Source organism: Callorhinchus milii, unplaced genomic scaffold, assembly GCF_018977255.1.
Source record: "Callorhinchus milii isolate IMCB2004 unplaced genomic scaffold, IMCB_Cmil_1.0 Scaffold3, whole genome shotgun sequence".
Classification (NCBI taxonomy): Eukaryota; Metazoa; Chordata; class Chondrichthyes; order Chimaeriformes; family Callorhinchidae; genus Callorhinchus; species Callorhinchus milii.
Genome location: NW_024704744.1, coordinates 15,991,683 through 16,011,283, shown reverse-complemented (window position 1 = coordinate 16,011,283; position 19,601 = coordinate 15,991,683). Strand labels below are relative to the sequence as shown.

The 19,601-nt window shown below is 40.6% G+C and overlaps 1 protein-coding gene across 2 annotated transcripts in view; it reads right to left on the bottom strand.

Annotated features, from left to right (window-relative positions):
* cunh2orf50 (chromosome unknown C2orf50 homolog) overlaps positions 1-19,601 on the bottom strand; it is a 42,016-nt gene that overhangs the window by 2,679 nt on the left and 19,736 nt on the right. The window contains exons 2-3 of one of the 2 annotated variants that reach the window (XM_007897085.2): positions 3,819-4,104; positions 1,053-1,092 (exon numbers count right to left, since the gene is read on the bottom strand). In XM_007897085.2, the coding sequence (XP_007895276.1) occupies positions 1,053-1,092; positions 3,819-4,027 (249 nt within the window). In that variant the 5' untranslated portion in view covers positions 4,028-4,104. Of the gene's footprint in view, positions 1-1,052; positions 1,093-3,818; positions 4,314-19,601 lie in introns of those variants that run through there. The other variant, XM_007897084.2, reaches the window with a different exon arrangement.

Here is a 19,601-nt window from a genome sequence, read left to right as displayed (position 1 = left end):
CCAGTGGAGCAGGTGAGGACGAGGGTGATGGGCTCACAGAGCCTGGTGAGGGAGAGGATGAGGTCCGTGGAGTTCCAGGTGGTCTGCAGTTTGTGGAAAGTGCAGCTGGGGAGCTTCACCGAAACCTAATTCTCACTTAAATTTGCTGAGATAGTTTGATGGAAGAAATACTTGTTCTTTTTACAATTTTAAATCTTGCATTGAATCAGAGAGTACCGAGTATTAATGAACACTAAGCATTCCAATTTTAACAAGGAAATGAGCTCCACCGTTTTCTCCTTCTTCCTGTGCAGATGTCCACAGGCCACACATCTCCTGCAGAGCAGATCAGCCAGTGGCTCTCAAGCCTCTGTTGATGCTGCACTTTAGCTGTCTACTAGGAAGATGATAACAACTGCCCCTCTGACTTGCATTACTTCGTATTGCAGCTGTGATCAGCATAGTTTGTGCTGAATGTAACTTACAAGAGGACTTATTTGGAACTTTTCTTTTATAACCCAGTCCCCAACTAATTCTTCAATGTGATCTTTACCTAATAGCATTCTTTAAAACGTTAATTTATATTTATAAGAAAAATAATCTTTTTCTGCTTTGGATTGGCATTCAGTGAGCACTCCAGTTAGCTGGTCATATTCAGTAAAACTCACACAAGTTTTATCTTTATAAATCATATAATTACCTAAGTCGAACATTCACCCGAGTCCCATTCCAATTCAATGTGATTCTAATGCTTGCCAGTAAGTGCGTAGTAAGTTGTGTTGCGCATGTAACAATGGGTCAAAATGCATTGAATCACGGGAAAAGTTGTCTTGACCCGCACTTACCAGCTGCAGTGACACGCAGCTTATCGGCTGCATTGAATTACGCATGCAAAGTGCAGATTATTGATTAACTTGAATGTAATACGATTTATACAGTTTACTTGCAATTCGGACGAGTCATATTAAAATATTAAGTCATATTAAAATATTAAGTCATATTAAATATTATTGTCCCGATTGAATTCACTTATGCGAGTTTTACTGTATTCATTACAAGGAAACACATCTTACCTTGTCATCATACTCTTTAAGAAAGCTCCAATTATTTTCCCTGTGAGACAAGAATCACGTCAGTTCAGCAAGCAGCTCATTAGATAACTAGTCATTACTGTATAATAATTAACTTCACAAGGTTTCTTGAATAATCAATTCTTCATGGCTTCAGAAAATATAGATTAATTGTTATTTGTACTAGCATAATCCATAAATGACGTAGAATACTTCACTTTAACATAGAAGTTTTATACATATTCCTTTAACAATTTAATTATCAAGCCATAAAACCTACTTCAGCATCACAATTACAGGAACATGTTTTCAGTCATTAGAAACACCAATGATATATGAATGTACTATACACTGTATCATATATCAACATTGCAAATGAAACAGGGATAGTGGTTACCAGAGTGAATTAATCTCTTGTAAAAATGCTAATAATGTATGCATGTTATACAATGAAAATAATCAAGATTTAGTGGAGCACGATGGAATTGCTGTGGTAGAAATATACCCCAGTACAGACATAGTTAAAGGATTGAAAGTATGAATGGAAGAATACAATATCTCTGGTTTAACAACCATCAATTCTACTTGTTGCCGTTCTATTTCTATGACACAAACTGCTGTGTTTGTTATCATATACAGTATATCTATGCTTAAAGCAGAGGCTACTTGTAAATATACAATAATAAACTATGGTTAAAATGCCCTTTCTTCTTTAGTTTCTCCAATCATGACCTATGATAGAGTACATTTTTTCTAATTCATTTTAAAATTAATTTGCAGAGGATTCATCTACTAACTTATTTAAAATTTTTAATACCAACAATAATTCATTGACCAAATGCATATGTTATATGTTACTAAGCCTGATGTAATGCAATGCAAATCAGGAAGGTCTAAATTTGATCTTGAGAAGACAAACTAGATCTTTCAATCAGACAATCTGGGGCTCTTCGTTTTTGAAAAGTGATGTCTCCCTCAGGGAACCCCTGTCCTGTGTGAAGGGCACGATATAAATCCAACTTCTTGTTGTCTCAGCAGGACTTTATGGATATTTCCTACAAATACACAGTTTTTACACTTTACAGTAAAATCCTGTGAAGCACTCAGACATTTCAAATGACATTTTAAATGACAAAACGAGATGCTATATCAAATGCAAGGATTAATATAATTATAAAAGATTTTAAATAAGATAGAGAAAATAAACTCAGAACAATAGTTTTGGAGATGGCAGAACAAGAGGACATAGGTTTATAACTGCAATGGGCAATATCAGGACACACTGCTCGACGTTTATCTTTAGGTAATGAACAACTGAATCAGGTGACACGGGGAAGGGTGTTTGAGGCCAGGACTGTTTTATTTAAATAAAAACAGCTTGATGCTATGATGGGCAGACACATTGGTGTCTGGAAGGATGAGATACAATTGGCTGAAAGACCCTTTTCATCCAAATCCCTGTGATCTTGCGATTCAGCTGTTCTCAGCCAGGGTAGAAGGAGGTTCCTACAACTACTTTCAGTGCTCTGGACAATGAAGAAGGAAATGGGAGTTGCTGTAACAGGAAATTTATTTGCAGGGCAGAATATTACATCTGATTGTTGCATTGTTAAGAACAAGTTGCTAATTTGGCAACAGCTCTGTTTAATTCCCAGGCAGGTTAACATCAAAGTGTAAGAATCTGGCATTTGGGGGATTAACTGGAGGAGAAGATTGCACAAGGTGTGGAGGGAAGAGCCTGCCGGTTAGACTATAGGCCTTTTATACTGTGTTTTCCAATGTTCCTTCACCCTGTTCAGAGCTGCAATATCGAATATACAACCTGCTTTCTTTGTAGCTCAGCTTCCAGTGAAGCAACCAATTTATGTCCAATTATTGGGTCTAATTTGTGACATTGTTTACATGTTCAAATTGTCATCATCTGGTAGAAACTCCACAAGATAACAAATCTTCTGTTACCCCATTTGAGTGACTGATTAAGTAGTTCAATTTTTCATAATTAGCCCTTTGTGTGACATATGTGGGTTTGAGCCCATCACCATACTTGAGAGTGTGGAGTTCTGTAGCTCATTGGTTAGAGCACTCGCCTCGCAAATGAGAGGACGTGGGTTCGATTCCCGGAAGGGCGAAACGTTGGGCAAGTTTCCTTACTCCACAAGCCTCTGTTTACCTAGCAGTAAGAAGGAACCCGGTTGTTAGTCGATTGGCAGATCGCTTTTCCGGGGGTAATATTTCCTTCAAAATAAAAAATAATTTGGTCACTCAATCCACTACTGTTCATGGGACACTGCTGTGTGCAACTGGCTGCTACGTTTCGCCCACAAAATAAACAGTCAATTCACTTTACAGTATATTCTGTGAAGCGCTTTGAGATGTCTCAAAGATATGATAAGGTGCCATATCAAATGCAAGGATTATTATTATTATTATCCACACCAGAATGAGAATTCCACATTTGCACGGCATCTTATGTGAACTCCACAGGGTGATATCCCTCCTGCTACCAAGAGGAGTTCCCATTTAGTGACTCTGAGTCTGTTAAGGAATTTCATAATTTAAAGCAATACCAGAAATTAGATCTCTGAGTGACGCAGAAATGATTTGCTAAAAATCTCTATTTTCTATTCTCACAGAAAATCATATTTACGTCTTAAATTGGTGCACAATATTTGTATTACTGAACTGATGTAATTTCAGAGTCAAGGAATGACGCACATCCCATTACTCTTTCAATGCTAATACCACTAGTTAACAAAACTTACAACTCACCATCGTTTGACTCCTCTCCACTCTGCATGCATAAACTCTCTCCACACTTGATCTTGTTTGACTGCATCAAAGTACTCAAGTTCCCTGGCCTTCCCGGGAGATGATCTGCTTGCCACTTTGCTGAAAGAGGTGAGAGACACAGCGCCAGGTCTATCCGGTAAACGGTAGCCAGCAGAGGTAGTCCTGAAAGCATTCCCCGAGCTCCCCATCTGAAGTGGTTTGGGTACAGATCTGCAACGTCAATAAGTGACTCAGGCTCCACAGCATGAACCACTTAGCTCACTGCCTGTTAAATAATACATAAGATGGGAATCTCAGAGGGACAATCAGCAGAGTGCTGTGATTTTACAGGGATTTGACAATATCCTGGTTCAAAACTTAGCCCAAGTGTTTGATCTTGATAAAGTTCAAAGCAGCCAGAGCCAAAGAATGAATGGCTTTTTGTTTGAGTGTTTTAGTCTTTCCACTCTGCTGCTCTCCTCTCTGCTCTGTTTCCTCCAGTGAGCTTGCCATCAGAGCCTCCTGTCCTGAATATTGTTTTCTGTCGCTATTGGAAACCTGAGAAATGCCCCTCATTTGCATAGGGAGAGAAAGAGAAACCTCCAGACTGACTCAGCGTTTGGATAGAAAAGGGGGAGACATGCAAGATCCAGATCAGTGTATCTGGCCTCTCAACCTCTGATCCAATTAACAGGGCAAAGTGTTTCGCCCACAAAATACACAGTCAATCCACTTTACAGTATATTCTGTGAAACACTTTGAGACATCTCAACGACGTGATAAGATGCTATATCAAATGCAAGGATTATTATGATTAACAACCAAGAATCAAACAATATTTATAACACTAATCCTTGCATTTGTCTCATCCCCTTATAAATTGGGTGGATGTCAGTCGGATGTCTCAAAGCTCTTCACGTGGTTTACTGTGACTGTGTATTTTGTAGGCGAATGTGGCAGTCAATTGCGCACCCAAACTTGCTATATTTAAAATTGGGAATATGTAGAGAAACACAAATAGAAAGGCTCCACAATGTTGAGATTATTAGTAAATCATTTCAAACAAATTATTGAAATAACCGTCTTTAAGCACTTCAAAGGTCTTTTTAAAAAATCAAATCATAGAGCATAAAATATTTGATTATTTGTTTAATCATTCATGGGATAATGAAAATGACCTGGACTAATTAAACTTGCTGCTGTGATATACGATTACCAGGAACTTAAAAATGGAAATGCCGCAGAGGACAATTCTGCTGTAACTGACATTTTAAGTAAATACTGGTAAACACCGGGGGCAAAGAATGGGGACTTCTTAGGTCATGTATGTCAGTTAATAATAATAATAATAATAACAATAATAATAATTCTTGCATTTGATATAGCACCTTTCACGTCTTCTAGATATCTCAAAGCACTTCACAGAATATACCTTAAAGTGAATTGACCGTATATTTGTGGGCGAAACGCGGCAGCCAATTGTGCACAGCAGTGTCCCACAAACAGTCGTGGATTGAAATGACCAATTTATTATTGTTTTGTTTTGGAGGGATTATTATTAGATGTGTGGAGTAAGGAAACTTGCCCAAGGTTTCGCCCTGCCTGGAATTGAACCCAGGTCTCTCGCTTGGAAGGCGAGTGCTCTAACCACTGAGCTACAGGATTTCAGAACTATAGCTGCAGTTCTACGGGAACTCAACACAAACTGCTTTCCTTAATTAAGGAATTCTATTAGAAATCACCACAAAGTATACACTAATATGTGTGCTTTGTCATGTTGGAATGTTTCCAAGGGTTTTGCACGCTGAGTTGCTTTGAAGTACTGTTGTTATGTATTCAAACAAACTGTATCAACAATGTTCCACAAACAACAATGAGCATAAACCTGCTCTGTTCGGTGAGTTTGGATGTTGGAGGAATATTGTGCAGAACACAGGGAGAAAAAACTCCCACCTGTTCTTTACAATAGTGATGTGCAATCGTTTACATTGACCTGAATCACCAGAACAAACAGATGGGACTGGGATTTAACATCTCATCTGAAGGTCAAAACATTCTGGGGATGGCGTCCATGGAACAATCCCATCTCCCATTGCTATGATCAGTTTGGGCATCTCATTCTCAAGTCTTAGCTTCTTAAATCCAGGACTAAATATTCTGCAAACAAGAGAGGGGAAATATCCGTGCAGTGTGCGATGTTGCAATATCATGGGAGAGATTACGATCACTCTCCCATTTACAACTCCCCAGGGAAGTACAGTACACATGAGAAAAGAAATGAATGCAAAAGTAAACAAAGATGTACAAATTGAGACAGTGATACTGTGAAGCGCCTTGGGACATTCTCCTGACGTGAAAGGCGCTAAACAAATGTAATTTGTTGTTGTTGTGAATACACAAGATGTCTCTTTGAGAGAAAAAAACTCAACCTGAGAAATGATTTCATTCTTTTAATTATTCTTTTTTTCCTCATTTGTTGACTGACTGCATCTGGTCAAGTTAAGCACATGAAATTACAATCCTGATAATAATTGCTTGAAAAATACATTGTGGGGTATATCATTGCTTCCTTGCGATTCATTGCTCCAATATATGCTCATTTGTCCCAACACACACTTAACAAGGCTGCTTGTATTATTTGCACATAATTGCTCTGTCAAGCAGTGATCTTTTGAGCCAAATAATCCTTTCTAAGAAGGATAATAGTTTTTAACTGATACTTATAACTGGTTTAAAGAGAACTGATTTCCCCAGCAGTGAAGTAATTCCTTTCAGTGCACTACTCATTCTTCTTTAGTTTCATTACCATACTGTAAATTAATCTGAACCCTGCTTCTTAACATCCTGTGTGGCTCAGTCAGTTGAATACCAGAAGATCAAGTGCTCTGGGACGCTACTCAGCGTGAAGGGCGCAATATAAATGTAAATTGTTGTTGTTGTTTGGGATTTGAATACAAATGATCCACTCTGACCTTCATCCTTTGAGGTACGTAAAATGACTGTGGCTTAAAAGTACACATTGTACTTGGAAGGCAAGTAAGCAGGTTCTCCCTTGAGAGTCAAATTTGCTCTGGGAGACAACCCTGGTGAAAAAACCTAAGGACGTTTGCAGAAATTCAGGGCACTGCAGTTAGTTCACCAACCTGCCTGGCTCATCCCTGGGACAGGGTGTAGACATGTCCTTAACGCTAGGAGTCAGTGTCTCAATGAGCAGGGTGGTCCTGAATTAGTACTGCAATGCACCATGTTCGTTCTTACTATTCTTACTATTCTAATATGTACATGAAAATGAGCATCAATTTCAAACATATGTATTTTCCTTTAAAATGCTGCATCGTCTGCCACTTCTTCCAAAAGTGTACAAATATATAACATTTGTCAAATGCAGGATTGATTTATATCCTCATTTGGCGTGTGATGTGAACGACAAAGTCTGTACTAATCAATCGGCCCTGGCATTAAGCTTAATCATTACTGAATGCTACAATTTGCCATTATCATTCAGGTACAATATTATAGTAACAAGACTGAGATCCAGCAGCATCTCTTTAAACATGTTTGGATTTTGTTCAGAAACAGACTGGTTAACATCAGTTGCATTGTATGATACACTCTTTGCTTGTTGAAATGGGAACGCAACCATTATGACAAAATATACTAAAATACACTAGTATTCCTGTAGCAAAAGCTTCTCAGCTGAGTATGTTTCAGTGAATGTGAAATAATATTTGAAGACAAGCCATGATAATGTGTTGCATTATTTTAGAATGGAAATATACACCTGGTTGGATCCTCACGTACAAGGCCATTCACGGCCTTGCTCCCTCCTACCTCTCCAACCTACTATCCCCCTACCTACCTGCCCGTACCCTCCGTTCCTCTGGCTCCGGTCTGCTCCACGTCCCCCCCCCCGCCCTACTATCGGTGGTCGGGCCTTCAGCCTCTCAGCCCCGAGGCTCTGGAACTCCATCCCCCAGTGCCTTCGCCTTGCTTCCTCCCTTTCCTCCTTCAAGGCCGGTCTCAAAACCTTTCTCTTTGACCGTGCCTTCAGCTCCCCTCTCGACTCTCTTCCTCCTCCTCGCTCCCTCCTTCCCTCCCTCACCCTGACCATTTCCCCTCCTCTCTCCCTCCCTTCCCTCCCCTCACCCTGACCATTTCCCCCCTGCTCGGGTCATGACCCAACTGTGCAGCGCCTTGGGACGTCCTCCTGACGTGAAAGGCGCTCTATAAATGGAATCTTGTTGTTGTTGTTGTTGTTGGTTTGCAGGATTGGTTATGTTGAAGTAAAAGTATTGCAAAGTCATGCAAGTTGCAGAGACTGCCTGGGTTGGTCACAAATCTCAGTGGTTACATGTCAGGCTTTAGAAATAATTGTTTGTTCAAGTTACTCTTATCAAAAGTTGCCACCATAGCAACACCGACTGTTGTTTGCAGTTTAAGCAGAAGCAATCCATCCAGGTTAAGGCTAATGTGGATCACAATGTTTAACTGAAATCTGTGAGGAATCACATTCAGCTTCAATCAGGGTGATTGAAATTCAATATGATGTTTGTGCCTTCAGAGCCACCCAGATTTATGGTGCAGGCAGGGTGTGAAGAGAAGTGTGGTGTTTTAGATTTAGGTCTGAAGGGACATAATCCAGGTATTCAACTAAATGGATTGATTTCAATCCATCCGTTTGCTCTGCCTGTATTACCAGTTATCAATGTGCAGTGGAATGGAACAAATTAACTAATTAATTAACTCACTAACTAACTAATTAGTTAATCCTACACATTTCAAAGTGCTTCCCCAGTAATTGCATCACAATATCGTACTGTTTCTTAAATGAGGCCAGTGTCCCGTTCTCATTTTTTCTCAGAGTCCAGTGTCTCTGGCTTTCCCAGTAACATGTTCCAGCTGTTGATTGTGTTGAATATTTAAGATATTCTGCATGATGTCTGCTCTAAAATTGCCCTTTGTACCCCTGGACCTGTACCCTCATGTTCTGCTGCCGTGTTTGTCTACAAAATACAGTCACTCCACTGTATCTAAAATTATTATTATGGTTTAATATTCAGCACACCATCACTGATTCATGAATGGCAATGATATTAATGACCAATTGGCTGCTTTAGTGATTTGAACATTAAATACAAATGATTTTTGTTGTTGTTGTTTACTGTTTGCAGCTTATTACAAAGGGCACATTACCAGACAAGTTGATTCATGCCCAAATATCACGTCCTTAACAGGGGGGGGGGTATGCTACTTGATCATAAAGTTCATTTATAATTAAATTCAACAGGTTTCAATAGGAACCGGGTTGTTGGTCAATTGGCGGATCGCTTTTCTGGGGGGAATAATTCCTTAAAAAAAATGATAAATCGGTCACTTCAAACCGTGACTGTTTGTGGGACACTGCTGGGCACAATTGGCTCCTGCATTTCGCCCACAATATATACAGTCAATATTCACTTTACAGTATATTCTGTGAAATGCTTTGAGACGTGCCAAGGACGTGATAAGGCATTATATCAAATGCAAAGATTATTATTATTATTCTAGGGCAGGTGAATAATTTCTACAAATTGTTTCTGGTGTTTCACCTATAAAATACACACAGCCACATCACTTTACAGATGTTTTGAGATGTTTTTGACAACATGACATCAAATGCAAGGATTATTTGTTACTTATATTAATATCTGCATATCCTCCCTGCTGAGACCTGTTGGTTAAATGATCCAAGCAGTGTTTGTCCTTCGTCCTGTAAACTCCTTCAGTGTTTGTAGAATAAATAAGGCATTAGGAGGGACTCATCAATTCTCAAGCTATCAAGTTTATCAAGGTTGTTAGAGCGACACCAGAGGCAACAAACACTCCCTAAACATATACACTAAATATGAGATAACTAGGTCAAATGAACCATTGGGGAAATTGGATGGATGGGCTAGATAGATCAATAGTCTGTTTCTGCTTGAAACTATAATAGGACAACAGTATCATAATGCAGTAGTTTAGGTTTTCAAGCTCAAGCCATGTGTCCTGGTTAATAATAATAATCATCCTTACATTTGGTATAGTATGTTTCACATAAGGAGGACATCCCAAAGCGCTACACAGGATATACTGTAAAGTGCAGTAACTGTGTGTTTTATAGGCAAACACAGCAGCCATTTTGTGCACAGCAATGTCCCGTGGACTTAGTGACCAATTTTGTTGGGGAGATTGTTGGCCAGGAATCTGGGAGAAGTTGAATAGTGTCATGGCAGACAGGGTTTTAGTTTAATGTTGAATCTGAATGAGAGCAACAATGCAGTATCCCACCCCCGGCCCACCCCGCCCCGCTCTAGATTGGAGTGTCACTTTAGACTATATGATTTCCAAGTCATGAAGTGGGGCTTGGAACCCACAACTCTCACATATTATTTGACTTCTCTAGCATTCACACTCTTCTGTTAAATGAGTCACCCACTGGTATGTTTCATTATCTTTTAGGTCATCAGTATTCCGGCTAAGAACAATATGGTGATCTTCAATTTAAATGGGCTGTCGTGTTTGTCTACAAAATACAGTCACTGCACTTTATAGCAAATCCTGTGATACGCTTTGAGACATCCTCCCAACTTGAAAGGCGCTATACATCAAATGCAAGAATTATTGCGTGTGTGTGCGAGCAGCCAGCAGAGGGCTCCTCATACCTTTATGTTCAGTACTGAACACCATGAGTACGGAATACCACACAGAAAAATTGTCACAGAACACCATTCTGCATTTAAGTGATGTCAGCATTAAGTCATGCTTTCTAAAATCATTTACATTTAGTTATTTTTTTAAACTTGGAAAAGGCCAGATGGACTGCAGTGATCTTTTTTGATCTGTCAAACACTGACCACTAAACCAATTGAGCATATTCGTGGGTGGAGTTGGGGCAAATATGAGAATCCTATTAAATGAGATAAATTGCAATATTACTAAGCTGTGATGGTCTGAGCAGTAGCGTCACATTCAAACTATTTACTGTTATAACATCTATATACATTTCTTTAAATTGCAGGATTTTTTATTCAATACAATATGTTATTTACTCAATTCTTTAAGTTAGTTTCACTCCTATATTCTCTCGTGACAGAAAAGTGTATTGTCAGGCAGAGATATTGCACCTTTTTTTTGCCGTGTACAAATTGTGGACAATATTTAAATTCATTCCTAATTTAGATGCTTTCTTCTAAATTTTCAAAGAAAGCCACAAAAAACTGGCTTCAAAATTAATGACAAATTTAAGAATTGTTCAAGGTTTCCAGGCTCTAAAGTATCAAGAAGAAAAGTCTAAGTTGCTTTGCTGTGTGTAAATCGTGTGCTGCATTCGCCTACAAAATATACACAGTCACTTCACTTTACAGCACTTGGAGAAGTCCTCCTGATACGTGACATGCCATATTAAGTGCAGGGACTTTTTTTATATCATTTAATTCGACACCAAGATTGAATCTTTCTACTCGCTCTGCCAGTGCCTGCCCCGTGATTGGCCACCAGGTGAGGCACCAGAGCAGCCACCGTAAATAAAGTCAAAGAGAAAAGAGAGGGATAACATTTCCACGCTTCCCAATGGAGAAGCATTTTCCTTTTATGGTTCCTTTCTAGGGCAGCCCAGCCAAGGTCACTAGCTTTCTATGTGAAGAATCACAGTCACAAGTCAGTCAATCGCCCCCCACCCACTCCCCTTTCCCCATGTCTGCAACACGGCTCGCTTAATGTTCTGGGTTTCCAGTCTGATTCTACAAATACATTTTGATCTCACGTCTGGTAACAATAGATATGACAGCTTAGCTGAGTGCAGCTGTTATAAGAGGAGGAAGCCCTAATATTGGAAAGGAACCTGTCATCTCCCCACTGATCCTGGAGAGAGTAGACATAACAGACAGGTGGATCATCCAGATCAGTGTTTCAACCAATTGGGGAGAGAGTCTTCAAATAGCACAGAGTTCAAATCATATTCTGGTCATATGAGTCACTCTACTATTGTGTTACGTGTTGACATGCTCACAACTAAAATAATGAAGGGAATCAAGGGGAGAGAAGTTAAATAATAGACCTGAAACAGAAGCTGGCAGCCGCGTGTGTGTGTAAGACAGCGGACACTTGGTGTCACTGCTGATACAATGAGTAGAAAACCAGGTATGTCATGTGATAGTTATCACTGGTGATAATTACAGATCAACAAAAATTACAGGCAACCCAGTTTATAATTATAGATGGGGCAAAGGTGTGAATGCAACAACCAATCCATCTCCTTCTGCCCCTGGATATGAATTGCCCCCTACTCCTCTCTCCCTCGAATCAAAACCCCCCAGTACTGTACTGGAGTGTCAGCTTCAATTAAGAGCTAAGGTCCCAACAACTTCTGATCCAGAGCCAAGGGGCTACCGACTGAGCCAAATAACTAGTGCTTCATTCTTAAGTTGATCCAACTTTTCAAGACTCCCCCCTTTGCTGGAAACCTCAAGAGCAAGAAACTAACGTTTTTCACAAATGTACCCTTCTAAAAAAGAGCAGCGAATGTTTTGCCCACATGCTTTCAACACAAGCACCAGACCTTCCTGCTGAAGACATTTCACAATTGATTGTGCAAATATGCTTCTGTTCCATCTTTTTCAATGTACATTTGAGAAGATGTTGACATTCTCTAAATCCATCCCAGGGCTGGTCTCTGGCAACGAGCTTAAGCAATGAGCTTAATTTAGTCCATTGTTGTGCTATAGGATGGTTCGAGCGGAGCCGAATTGGAAGCCCGAAGTGTGGCAGTCTTCAGAGTAGCCCCTGGCCTACATGCGAGCAAGGCCGAACACAGCTCAAGGACAGCACCGGCGTGGAGTCCGATGCCCCATCCGGTGCCCTGATCCAACCACGGGACCGAGGCCCACCTACCCGATCCGCGGGGGCCATCGTGGGATTTGCCGCAGCGGCCATCACTGACTCTCCCGATCAACAGCCAACCAGAGACCGGCTGCCGCCTGACATCACATCTGCCGGCCAACTTTGAAACTCTCAGTCTGGACTGACTATAACATTGTTCCCCCTCCCCGTGATGACTCTCACCAGTGGGCTAACCATGCCTCGCTGACCACCCCCCCCACCCCCATCACACCCCTCGACATAACAGCCATGGTGGCGGGATGGCTCTCATTTCTCGGTCCCGCTTGGCTTTTCCCCTTACTCCTCTGAAACTTTCTTCACCTTTGAGCACCTTTCCCCTTTATTACCCCTCCAACCTATCCCCCAAAATTCGCCTTATCTACTGCCCCCCACAAGCCCACCTTCATCCCTGACATCTCCACCCTCCTATCTTCCCTCTCCCTTTGCTCTGAGTGTCTCCTTGTCCTTGGCGATTTTAACCTTCACTTCACCCCCTCCTGCTCTACCTCTGCTGACTTTTCTTCCCTTATCTCCTCCCTCAATCTCTCCCTCCACATCCACTCCACCACCCATGTCCGCTACCCCTTCGACCTGGTGATCATTCGGGGCCTCACCGTCTCAGACCTCACCATCATCAACAAAGCGATCTCGGACCATCACTTCATCTCCTTTAATTCCTCAATCCCTCTCCCCACTGCCACTCAACCCACCTCCATCTCATACCATCCCTGGAAAAATACCCTCCGCTGTCTGAGGCGCCCTCCGCTGTCTGAGGCGCCCTCCGCTGTCTGAGGCGCCCTCCGCTGTCTGAGGCGCCCTCCGCTGTCTGAGGCGCCCTCCGCTGTCTGAGGCGCCCTCCGCTGTCTCCTTTTGTTCAGCTGGGCTTGAGCAAATCTTCATGTTCAACTTGTTTCCTCAGTGACTCTTTAAATCATGCAAGTGTTCAAGGTTACAACATCTCTTTTTCAGCAACAGATGATGAAGACAGGATTCTACTTCTAAATGGGAGTGAAAAATGTGATGTTTCGTAACAAGTCCAATAATATGTTTTCCTGAATTGGCCATTTTTTTTTCATATGCTTTGCCTCCCCTAGGAGAGGGTGAGAGACCCTGACCAGGAGGGGAGGCTGCTTAGAATATTGAATGGGAGGTGGAATTGGGGATCATTCTGTGGTGGACTTGATGAGTTGCTTGACCTTTTTGGTCCAGAACAACCACTACTATTGTTAACAACAACAACTTGCATTTATATCACGCCTTTCACGCGGGGTAGTGTCCCAGAGTGCTTGTCTATGGTAATCTATGGCAATTGTCACACAAAACCAAAGAGTTATATAGATTTACAGTTCTCAGGTATCAGCATTCCTGGAAGTAATAATGACCTTCACTGAATTCACAAGAGTCAACTCATTTGTGGAAGTAAGAAGTGAATTCTGGTAATTTATTACAGACATAAATAAAGTGAGAACAACTCAGAGCACTTAAAAAGATTAAAGAAATAATTACAGGTTGTACAAGCTTGATTAGGTCTAGAACCAGAGGAGAGAAGGAGATGAGAAGAACCAAAGGTTTAGAACCAGAGGAGATGAGGAGAAATTGTTATTACTTTGCACTGCCTGAAAGGGTGGTGGAAGTAGATTCAATAATAACTTTCAAAAGGAATCGGAGAGATACTTGAAAATAAAAAAGTTGCAAGGTTATGGGGAAAGTAATGAATTCTCAACAACAACATCAGCAATTTGATATTCACATAGCGCCTTTGAAGTCAGGAGGACGTCTGAAAGCACATCACAGAGCTGACTGGGAGCTGTGGTTGGGGGGGAGCTGATGAAGGTGATGGGGAAAGGTGACCAAAAGGGTAGTGGAGCTCACACCAACAATGGGCACACAATAGTCTGAATGGCCTCCTTTGCTGTGAATGCCCTATGACTCTGATTAGAGAAATGATATTTGGTTTCCCAGAGTGACTACAATATTAAACGCCCTGGAGTTTTATTCACTTTTAAAATGTGGGGCAACAGCTACCAGGACAAACCCAATAACACCCATCACGCCTGTTTGGAGATGTTACTTTCATCAAATGACCCTGTCTGGGTCTATATAACTTTTTATCTCTAGGTTACACTGTGGAGATTGCTGTTGGCAGGTGGTGTGGGCTTACCGCTGGTGGAAAATCATTACCGCCCCCGCCTCTGCTATTTTCAGCAGCCGAGGCTAAGTGATATGCTACTTAAATTATGCGTTTACTGTTGTCAGGGATACAAAGGACTGAAGTGATGAACAGTGGAAATACAGAATGTCCAGATTAAAAACAAGAAGAACTGACATCCAAGGTGAAACGATGTCTAGCACTGAATTGTGAGCTGGAATAAAAAAAAACCTTAAAATACCTTTTGGTCGCAGGGCATCGATTGGCAAAACATGAGAGACCCATAGAGAATTTGGGGCATTCCAATGCCAAATTGACTGCCCGTTTGCCTATAAATCACAGTCACTGCACTTTACACGATATCCTGTGAAGCGCTCTGAGACATCCTCCTAATGTGAAAGGTACTATATCAAACATAAGGACTGTTATTTTTTTAAATATAAGAATTGTTATTTCTGTTTAACAATATAATATTATCTTACTTCCGATGGCCTGATATACAAAACTCTTCTAGTTTAAAAATTGTTCGAAAATTATCAGCAAATTGGATTCATGGTGCTTTTAGTTATGGTGGCAAGTGATGTCAAAAATGTTCTGAAGTGGCTGTGTTTCGCAAACATTGTTAGCAAAAGAACAGTAGGAATCAGACACTGTGACCTGTTGTGACTGGTATCAAATATGTATGACCAGCTTAGTTATTTATAGGAAAATTGTTACTGTAAAGTGACTGTGATAAATACATTTTATGAATTGGACAAGCAGTCAGATTTCATTTCTGTAGCTGGATCCTAACGAGGCTTTCACTTTCAACACATTGTGCTTTGAAAGCTTTCCTGTGTGTATGTAATGATCGATTTTGACACTCTCGTTGCATTGAGCGTGTCACAAGCAGCAGGGATTATATTTTATAAATGTGTTTTTCTTTCAAAACTGTCTCCAAAGATATTTAATAAATGTGGTGTTAAATTAATTATCATTTATACATTCTTATCTGATTTCATTCCACATGTCATTATGTTTACTCCTCTCTTATGTTTTTCTCTTAATGGGAATATTTTAAGTGTGAGTGTTTGCGTATAATTCATATATGATACCTGAGAGAACACTGGGAGTTTTGATATTGACCTGAGTGTGCACCATAAGTCAAATTGGCTAATAATTCTCAAACAATTTTTAAACTACAAGAGATCTGTGGGCCAAGCTCCAGTGTCTGTTACATTGGGATCCTAATTATCAAGGATCTTCTGGCAGTGTGACCCCTAGCGCTCAGTACTACAGGTTGGGTTGCTTGTTAGTTTGATCTGACAGCTGCCAGGCGGAGAGTACAACTTTGTATATAAGTTTGTATATCAGGCTTTGTGTATAAGGGCATTGAATGCAAGAGCAATGGGCTAACGTTAAATTGATATAAGGCATCAATCGGAGTCTGGCTCAGTGGTAGTACTCTTTGGAAGGAGAAGGGAGTTTATCCCGGTGTCCTGGGGAACAATCCTCCAAATAAACATAATCGCTATGTTTATGGGTCACTGCTGTCCCCAAATTGACTTTGTCCACAAAATACACACAGTCACATCTGTTTATAGTAGACACTGGGAAGCACTTTGAGATGTGATGAGGAGTTATATCAAATGCAGGAAATATTATTATTATATATTATTATTATTATTTTGTCCAGTTTTTGCAGTGCGTTATAGATTGGAAGGACATCATATCTGTGGTGGAGTTGCTACAGAGAATATTCACTCGGATGATACCAGGAATCACAGGATCATAAAAGAGGTTCGGAAGAGCTCCAGGATGCTACCCTGCGTGAGGGGCACTATATAAATGCATTGCCTTCCCATCACAATATCAAGCTGTATTTTAAATGAGTTCAATGTCCCACCCTCAAGCACCCTTCCTGGTAACCTATTCCAGTTATTAAATACCCTCTGGGTAAAGGAATAAATTAAAAGGAAATTGGATAAATACTTGAATAAAATAATATTAAAGGTTGTAGGAAAGGAGCAGGAGAATGGGATTATAGATGACTGGGGCACGAGCACCAGCTCAGACACAACAGAAAGCCTCCTACTGAACACTCTTGGTAAACATTCTATGAACCTATTTTGCTGCACTTTTAACAAATTTCCCAATTAAGAAATCAAGAAGTCTAGATATTCAATACAATACAATTTGTAATAATAATAATCATTGCATTTGCTATTGTGCCTTATCACATTGCTGAGACACTTACATAGCGCCTTTCACTTCAGGGAGATTCACACAGGTCTGGAGGAAAGATGACCGAAAGCACAGTCAAAGAGGTACATTTTTGGGGCATATTTATGGCACTGTGTTGCAGGAACTCCACTCTAATTCAATCCCGGTGTCCTGGCCGACAATCCCCCAGATAAAATTGGTCACTTATTTCATGGCTGTTTATGGGAGATTGCAGTGCGTAAATTGGCTGCCACATTTACCTACAGATAAACAGCCACTAGACATCACAGTAAATTCTGTGAAGCACTTTGCCACATTTCAACGATGTAACAAAGAGTAATAGCAATGCAAAGATTATTATTCTTATAACTGAGCCTGGATTCTCAACGTGCTACGCAAATTAATGGAAGGAACCCACACTCAGATTTCTTTATAAAGTCTGCTAAAACGCTGCAAAATTGATTCCAGTGATTCCAGCTAGTGCTGGGACTGAGTGGTATCCAATCATTATTTCCCTTCCTTATCCACCTCCCCACATATCTATCTACAAGGGCACTGGTTGCAATGACCTCGGATTTCAGCAACACAGAATAAAGGGTAAGTGAACTGAAGTAATTGGTATCTCTCACGTAGTGTCTGAAGCACATAATAAATTCTCAGATAGAGCACTTTACATTTGAGGGATTTGTCTGGCCAAGTGATTTGACTGATATTAATCTCAAATTAATAATAGAATCCATTTAAAAATGCATTGCTGATGAGCTATTTATGGAGTCCTGTAGTTCAGTGGTTAGAGAGACCTGGGTTCGATTCCTGGCAGGGCAAAAAGTTAGGCAAGTTTCCTTACTCCACATGTCTCTGTTTACCTAACAGTAAATAGGAACTCGGTTGTTAGTCGATTGGCGGATTGCTCTCCGGGGATAATTCCTTCAAAAAAAGAATTGGGCACTTCAATCCTTGACTGTCTGTGGGACATTGCTGTGTGCAATTGGCTGCCTTGTTTCGCCAACAAAATATACAGTCAATCGCTTCACAGTATATTCTGTGAAGGTCTTTGAGATGTCTCAAAGACGTGATAAAGCACTATATCAAATGCAAGGATTATAATTATCATTATATAACCTTGTTTTGCACTTTGCAATAAGGAATAATTGTCAAGATTGTAAGTAAGAATAGAAGAAGACAAGACCATTTTATTTCATTCATCCCATCCATTCTATGTGTCAACCTGGCTCAGTTGGTAGCACTCTCGCCTCTGAGTCAGAAGGTTGTGGGCTCAAGTCCTCACATCAGAACTTGGAACTCATATAGTCCAAGCTGACACTCCAACACAGAGCTGGGAGCGTGCTACATTGTTGAAGGTGTTGTCCTTTGGATAATATATTAAACTGAGACCCTGTCAGCCTGTTCAGATGGATTTAAAGATCCCATGGCACTATTCAAAAAACGAAAGGGAGTTTCTTCCGGTGTCCTGGCGAAAAATCCCCCAAATAAAATTGGTTACTCTATTCATGGCAATTGTGAGGCATTGCTTTGTGAAATTGGCTTCCGCGGTTTCCCACAGGACACAGTCACTGCATTTTACAGTATATCCTGTAAAGCATTTTAGAACGTCCTCCTAATGTGAAAGGCAACTATACCGATTGTAAAATGTAAGGGTTATTCCATGGACTGTATTCACTATTCTGTTTAAATTTGATGTTGAGTCTATGGCAGGGTAGGTTCAGTAATTTTATTGAAACTCAATCATGAAGGGGTAAAAGGCGAGACTGATTTGGTTTCGCAAAGGCTTAAGGAGGTGGTTAAATCCTAAGGCAGCGGCTGATTCTCAGATTGACTATCGATTGAGAGAGTTATTATACCTTTAAATTCTCCCCATCACTTTCTTCAATTTGTTCTTCCTATGTCTCCTCTGTGCCGTTCTCTGACTTTGTCCGAGAACTGAAAAGACTACACAAGAATGCTGCATCAATGCTTCTCCATAGCTCTAGTAGCACGAGTGATGAACTAAAAGGCAATAACACTGTCAGACAGTGGATAAAATGGAAATTGTTGAGAAACTTTGCAAGTTTTAGTCCCGAAAACTACAGAGGTGAGAGGAGAAATGGACAAACGAACGATGGACAAACAAACGATTGTCCTTCACATCCGAAGGACAAACTTGAGTGATTGGTAATTTGCAGGTGAATGCGGCAGCCAATTTGCACACAGCCATGAATTGAATAACCATTTGGGGGATTGTTGGCCAGGACACTGGGAGAAAATCTCTTTTTGAATATTGTAATGGGATCTTTGATATCCACCTAAACAGACAAACGGGTCCTTGGTTTAACATCTCATCCGAAGGACGGCACTTGTGGCAGTTCACAGCACTGCGCTGGAGTGTCAGCCTTGGCTATATAAGTTTCAAGTCCTGATGTGGAGCTTGAGCCAACAGCTCAGAGGCTGACTCAGAGGCGAGAGAGCCAGCAACTGAGCAAGGATGACATTCAAAAACTGTTGATTTCAAAGTGCCACAAGAATTTGATGATAGC